This window comes from Lipotes vexillifer, unplaced genomic scaffold (genome assembly GCF_000442215.2).
Source record: "Lipotes vexillifer unplaced genomic scaffold, Lipotes_vexillifer_v1.1 scaffold492, whole genome shotgun sequence".
NCBI lineage: Eukaryota > Metazoa > Chordata > Mammalia > Artiodactyla > Lipotidae > Lipotes > Lipotes vexillifer.
In genome coordinates this window covers 1,199,943-1,207,121 of record NW_006780910.1, presented here as the reverse complement: position 1 = coordinate 1,207,121, position 7,179 = coordinate 1,199,943, and the positions used below count along the sequence as shown (strand labels likewise).

The following is a 7,179-nucleotide window of genomic DNA, read 5'->3' as shown; positions in this document are numbered from 1 at the left end:
GGAAAGAGGATGGTTTCCATCCTCACATTGGTAGCTGCCTATCTCACTGTTGTTGCAGACCTGTTAATTGACGGTGACCCCAGGACCTTGTCCTTAGCTGCTGCATTGCTGGATCTCTTGGCACTAACTCTCATCTCCTTGGAACAGCTGCTTGTCCTTTTCCTCCCACTTGCCCTTCCTAGAAAGGGCTGATCCCAATAGACAAGACTTGCCTATCCTGCACACCCCTTTGTGAGTGACTGTGTGTCTGGCAGATGTCCTTGCCCAACAGAGGACTGCGCTTTCTGTGGAAATGTGCACCCATGGCTGTGTACCCAGGAGTGAGATGAAAGAAGTCAGCCTTCCTTGCCATTTTCCTCCGGGTTCAGTGTTTAATTCTCTGAGTCGCTCCATGATGTTTCCATAACACGTCGAGCCATCGCCAACGTAACCTTTGCGGCAAGTGCATCTACAGAGAGGGGGAAAACACACTGAAATTGAAATCACAAGCACTGAAATTGAAACTGTGATTAAATATTTTCGAACAAACAAAAGCCCAGGACCAGATGGCTTCACAGGCGAATTCTATCAAACATTTAGAGAAGAGCTAACACCAATCCTTCTCAAACTCTTCCAGAATATAGCAGAAAGAGGAATGCTCCCAAACTCATTTTACGAGGCCACCATCGCCCTGATACCAAAACCAGACAAGGATGTCACAGAGAAAGAAAACTACAGGCAAATATCACTGATGAACATAGATGCAAAATTCCTCAACAAAATACTAGCAAACAGAATCCAACAGCACACTGAAAGGATCATACACCATGATCAAGTGGGGTTTATTCCAGGAATGCAAGGATTCTTCAATATACGCAAATCAATCAATGTGATACACCATATTAACAAACTGAAGGAGAGAAACCATATGGTCATCTCAATAGATGCAGAGAAAGCTTTTGACAAAATTCAACACCCATTTATGATAAAAAAAAAAAACCCTGCAGAAAGTAGGCACAGGAGGAACTTGCCTCAACATAATAAGGGCCATATATGACAAACCCACAGCCAACATCATCCTCAATGGTGAAAAACTGAAACCATTTCCACTAAGATCAGGAACACGACAAGGTTGCCCACTCTCACCATTCTTATTCAACATGGTTTTGGAAGTTTTAGCCACAGCAATCAGAGAAGAAAAGGAAATAAAAGGAATCCAAATCAGAAAAGGAGAAGTAAAGCTGTCACTGTTTGCAGATGACATGATACTATACATAGAGAATCCTAAAGATGCTACCAGAAAACTACTAGAGCTAATCAAGGAATTTGGTAAAGTAGCAGGATACAAAATTAATGCACGGAAATCTCTGGCATTCCTACACACTAATAATGAAAAATCTGAAAGTGAAATCAAGAAAACACTCCCATTTACCACTGCAACAAAAAGAATAAAATATCTAGGAATAAACCTACCTAAGGAGACAAAAGACCTCTATGCAGAAAATTATAAGACACTGATGAAAGAAGTCAAAGATGATACAAATAGATGGAGAGATATACCATGTTCTTGGACTGGAAGAATCAACATTGTGAAAATGACTCTACTACCCAAAGCAATCTACAGATTCAATGCAATCCCTATCAAACTACCACTGGCATTTTTCACAGAACTAGAACAAAAAAATTCACAATTTGTATGGAAACACAAAAGACCCTGAATAGCCAAAGCAATCTTGAGAACAAAAAACAGAGCTGGAGGAATCAGGCTCCCTGATTTCAGACTATACTACAAAGCTACAGTAATCAAGACAGTATGGTACTGTCACAAAAACAGAAAGATAGATAAATGGAACAGGATAGAAAGCCCAGAGATAAAACCATGCACATATGGTCACCTTACCTTTGATAAAGGAGGTAGGAATGTACAGTGGAGAAAGGACAGCCTCTTCAATAAGTGGTGCTGGGAAAACTGGACAGGTACATGTAAAAGTATGAGATTAGATCACTCCCTAAGACCATACACAAAAATAAGCTCAAAATGGATTAAAGACCTAAATGTAAGGCCAGAAACTATCAAACTCTTAGAGGAAAACGTAGGCAGAACACTCTATGACATAAATCACAGCAAGATCCTTTTTGACCCCCCTCCGAGAAAAACGGGAATAAAAACAAAAATAAACAAATGGAACCTAATGAAACTTAAAAGCTTTTGCACAGCAAAGGAAACCATAAACGAGACCAAAAGACAACCCTCAGAATGGCAGAAAATATTTGCAAATGAAGCCTGACAAAGGATTAATCTCCAAAATTTACAAGCAGCTCATGCAGCTCAATATCAAAAAAAAAAAACAACCCAATCCAAAAATGGGCAGAAGAGCTAAATAGACATTTCTCCAAAGAAGATATACAGACTGCCAACAAACACATGAAAGAATGCTCAACATCATTAATCATTAGAGAAATGCAAATCAAAACTACAATGAGATATCATCTCACACCAGTCAGAATGGCCATCATCAAAACATCTAGAAACAATAAATGCTGGAGAGGGTGTGGAGAAAAGGGAACACTCTTGCACTGCTGGTGGGAATGTGAATTGGTACAGCCACTATGGAGAACAGTATGGAGGGTCCTTAAAAAACTACAAATAGAGCTACCATACGACCCAGCAATCCCACTACTGGGCATATACCCTGAGAAAACCATAATTCAAAAAGAGTCATGTACCAAAATGTGGCAGCTCTATTTACAATAGCCAGGACATGGAAGCAACCTAAGTGTCCATCAACAGATGAATGGATAAAGAAGATGTGGCACATATATACAATGGAATATTACTGAGCCATAAAAATAAATGAAATTGAGCTATTTGTAATGAGGTGGATGGACCTAGAGTCTGTCATACAGAGTGAAGTCAGAAAGAGAAAGACAAATACCGTATGCTAACACATATATATGGAATTTAAGAAAAAAAATGTCATGAAGAACCTAGGGGTAAGAGAGGAATAAAGACACAGACCTACTAGAGAATGGACTTGAGGATATGGGGAGGGGGAAGGGGAAGCTGGGATGAAATGAGAGATTGGCATGGACATATATACACTACCAAACGTAAGGTAGATAGCTAGTGGGAAGCAGCCGCAGAGCACAGGGAGATCAGCTCAGTGCTTTGTGTCCACCTAGAGGGGTGGGATAGGGAGGGGGGGAGGGAGGGAGACACAAGAGGGAAGAGATATGGGAACATATGTATATGTATAACTGATTCACTGTGTTATAAAGCAGAAACTAACACACCATTGTAAAGCAATTATACTCCAATAAAGATGTTAAAAAAAAAAAAAAAAGGCACTAGCAGTGGTGTGCTGGTAGATGTTAGACATCCAGCTGTCCAGGGGAAAAAAATAGCCCTGACTTGCAGCATTTGCCCATTTCCCATGGTTCACACTCCCACCTTGGCCAATCTCAAACTACTGTGACACTAACCAGCCGGCACATTCCTGAAAACTTAATCATTGGCTCTTGTGACTCAGTAAGCCCTGGCTCTAGCAAAGCACTGCTATCTGGCAAAGACTGGTTGACAGCTGGCTGAAACTGGCAAGGTACTTAGGAAGGTGACGTTCTCCAAAATCTTGGAGGTAAGTGAGGAACCAAACAGGAGACAGGGGAAGAACATGTCAGAGAGGAGAGAGGCAGGGATGCTGTGGGCATGCATACCACAGAGGTGGCTCATGCTTAGGAGAGGATTCCAAAGGACAGTTATACACTCGCTAATCCATTTGTGTTTCTAAATTGGTCCCATGGCACACAGATAAATTTCCAACAGGTTTGCTGAACAAACATTTCTGAGTCTTATCACCCCTTGCTTGGATTGCTGCAATGACTCCCTAACTGGTCTTTCTGCCCTTAGTTTTCCTCTCGTCAAATCAGTCTTTCACACAAGCCCTGAGGGGTCTGTCCCAAAGGGAAATCTGGCATCTGTGTGCTTAACAGTCTCAGGGACTCCTTTTGTCTAAAGGATACAGTGTAAACGCTTAGCACAAATGCAAGGCTACAAAGGGTGGGGTGGGGGGATCTTGTTTATGTGTCCTTCCTGCCTTCATGCAAATCCCAGCAACACCAAATCGCTTTTTTTTCTAGACTGTTATACCCTTCTCAGGCTGTGTGTCCTGCCGGGAGTGCTCTCACGCCCTCCTCATAGCTCAGGTGTGACCTAGGCAGCCCTACCCGGCCTCCCTACTCACTCCCCCACCACAACCCATCATACCAAAATGACTTCTTCAGGGGTTCTCCCCTCTGCCAGCTGGCACGCTCTCCTAGAACCTGGATCCCACCTTTATTTCTCTCCCTTGTATTCCAGCACCTGGGACAGTGCCTCATTGTTGAACTGATTTTCTTTCTTTCTTCCTATCTATCTATCTATCTATGGCTGCGTTGGGTCTTTGCTGCTGCACGCAGGCTTTCTCTCTAGTTGCTGCGAGCAGGGGTACTCTCTGTTGTGCTGCGCAGGCTTCTCATTGCAGTGGCTTCTCTTGTTGCAGAGCATGGGCTCTAGACGCGCGGGCTTCAGTAGTTGTGGCTCATGGGCTTAGTTGCTCTGTAGCATGTGGGTTCTTCCCAGACCAGGGCTCGAACCCGTGTCTCCTGCATTGGCAGGAGGATTCTTAACCACTGCGCCACCAGGGAAGCCCGAACTGATTATTTTCTAAGTACCTACTTAATTCTAGAAACTGAGCTAGGCAAGAGAGCTATAAAGATGATAACAACAGATACCTTGCCCTTCTAGCATCTCACATGCTGGAGATGAACCTGAAAACAAATCACTTATGGCAACATGATGAGGTTACTTAACACCTTTGAGTCCCAGTTTCCTCACCTATGAAATGGCTTGACTAACACCTTTAGGGCTGTTGACAGAAGAGACAATGCATGAAAACAGCTGGCACAGTGATGGACACATAGAAAAAACTCAGTACTTGGCAGATGATGATAGTGATGGAGATGGTGGTGACAACGACAATGACAAGGCCGGGATGCAGCAGGACAAGTCCATAAACAGATGACTCAAGTTCCATAGGAAGCGCTGTGATAGATGGAATAGGATGCGGTGGGGCATGGAGGAGGAAGTGACTAATTCTGCCTGAAGAAATATGGAACAGGTTCCAGGAGGAAGTAACGTTTAGGCTAATTCTAAAAGGATGCAAATGTGATTCCCAGCCAGACGAATGACTGGGAGATCATTTACTGATTGAGCCTTAGGGGCTTTTATAGAGCAGTTACTCTAACCAGGGACAGTTTTGCCCCCCCACCCCCGGGGACATTTGGCAGTGTCTGGAGACATTTTTCGTCAACACAACGGGGGTGAAGGTGCTGCTGGCATCTAGTGGATAGAGGTGACAGATGCAGCTCAACACGCTACAATGCACAGGACAGTACCTACAACAGAGTTATCCGGCCCCAAAGGTCAATAGTGCCGAGGTTGAGAAAACTTGTTATGAAGAATCACTAAGGTAGATATAACCATGAAACAATAGCTTATTTAATACAATCAAATGACAGTTTCCTACTTAAACATCAACCTTCTCTGTAAGTACTGAGCTTCAGGATGGTGAATGTAAGGTGACAAAGAGGGAGACTGGCAACTCCTGGAAGTGATACAGTAGTCACTATTGCAAACCAATCCTGGGTGCTTTCCTGGTGGCGCAGTGGTTGAGAGTCCGCCTGCCGATGCAGGGGACACAGGTTTGTGCCCCGGTCCGGGAAGATCCCGCATGCCACGGAGCAGCTGGGCCCGTGAGCCATGGCCGCTGAGCCCACGTGTCCGGAGCCTGTGCTCTGCAATGGGAGAGGCCACAGCAGTGAGAGGCCCGCGTACCGCAAAAAAAAAAAAAAAAAAGAAAAAAAGAAAAAGAAAAACCAATCCTCCTGTACGTTATGTAAGTTCCATGTGAAGTCAATAGAAAGACAAGCAATTTTTATAAGTTACTTTTTATATTTCTCTCTGAAAGTTCCCTAAGTTGTTATGAGGCCAGTGATCCATTTTGTGTAAAGAGACTTGACTTGTCTTTCCTAAGGACGGCAGGAGAATTATATTTTAATGGTCTCTGTGCTGAATGGAATGTATGAGACATAAATATTCTTTAAATTTTTATTTAAAATCTCAGTCCACAAGACCATTTTCTGACTCAGCTGGGCTACGGCCCATTCATAGCATCACCTCTTTTATAAATTGGTTCTTTACTAGGTGTAAAGTTCTTACCTGCTGTCCCAAGGCTTTTAAAACACCCACAAGCCACCTGCATTTTATGTTATAAGATGGAATTATTTATATTCAATGTTGGATAAAATTTAGTTAAATTATAAGGTGCCCCCAAAGTTCAGGGTGATAAATATTATAACAGAAGCATTCCAGGGCTCTCTGGGAGCCCAGAGGGAGGGGCACCTGAGAGGACCGGGAAGACAGGGGAGGCATCAGAGAGGTGAAGATACCCAAGCTGACACTGCAGGATCAGCGTGTTGGTCTGACTCAGAGGAGGTGGGGAGGGAAGGACGGTCTAAGCTGGGGGAATACCAGGGTATGTTTGAAGAACAATAAACAGCTCAATGGCACTAGAGCCAAGGGTGCGTTGATGGCAGTGGTGGAGGTAAAGCTGGCCCATGCACACCCTCTGCAAACAGCCACCTTCGGCCATCCCCTGGGGGAGTGGTCCCGGGAAGAGCCCGTGCAGGTTCCGGAGGCTGGTTTGGAGCCCTCTGAGCAGAGAATGAGGTCCTGGTTACTTGAGTGGGGTCTCTGATGTGCCTTCTGGCTCTGGGAGATCACGGCCCCTTCGTCCTTCAGATTCCTTGCCCTGGTGCAGTCAGTGGAGGGCCAGAATGGGGTCCTCTAAAATGCAGCGCCCAGGGCAGGGGCCCCTGTTGCCCAGGTCTGAGGGTCACACTGCTGGGAACACATCTCAAGCGGCTGAGCTGGGGTTTGAAGCTGGGTCTGTCTGGGAAAGCCCATGATCCTGCTGCATGGTGCCGAGGCACCGTATTGCTTTGGACAGGATTCTTGGGAAGATGGTTCACACTAAGGATGCCTAACCTGCACACGTCGCATATAAACACTGTCATTAGTGTCACTAATGTTCCCATTTTCCAGTATGCCTTCTCTGTCACGTCCAGGCTTTTCAGACTCAGGTAAGAGAGGAATGCCGTTCT

At 44.5% G+C, this 7,179-nt stretch overlaps 1 protein-coding gene across 1 annotated transcript in view; it reads right to left on the bottom strand.

Moving 5' to 3' along the window:
* Nucleotides 1–7,179, bottom strand: part of STAB2 (stabilin 2) — a 159,833-nt gene that overhangs the window by 110,147 nt on the left and 42,507 nt on the right. The window contains exon 10 of the mRNA XM_007454272.1: nucleotides 315–448. Coding sequence (XP_007454334.1) covers nucleotides 315–448 — 134 coding nt within the window. The remainder of the gene's footprint in view (nucleotides 1–314; nucleotides 449–7,179) is intronic.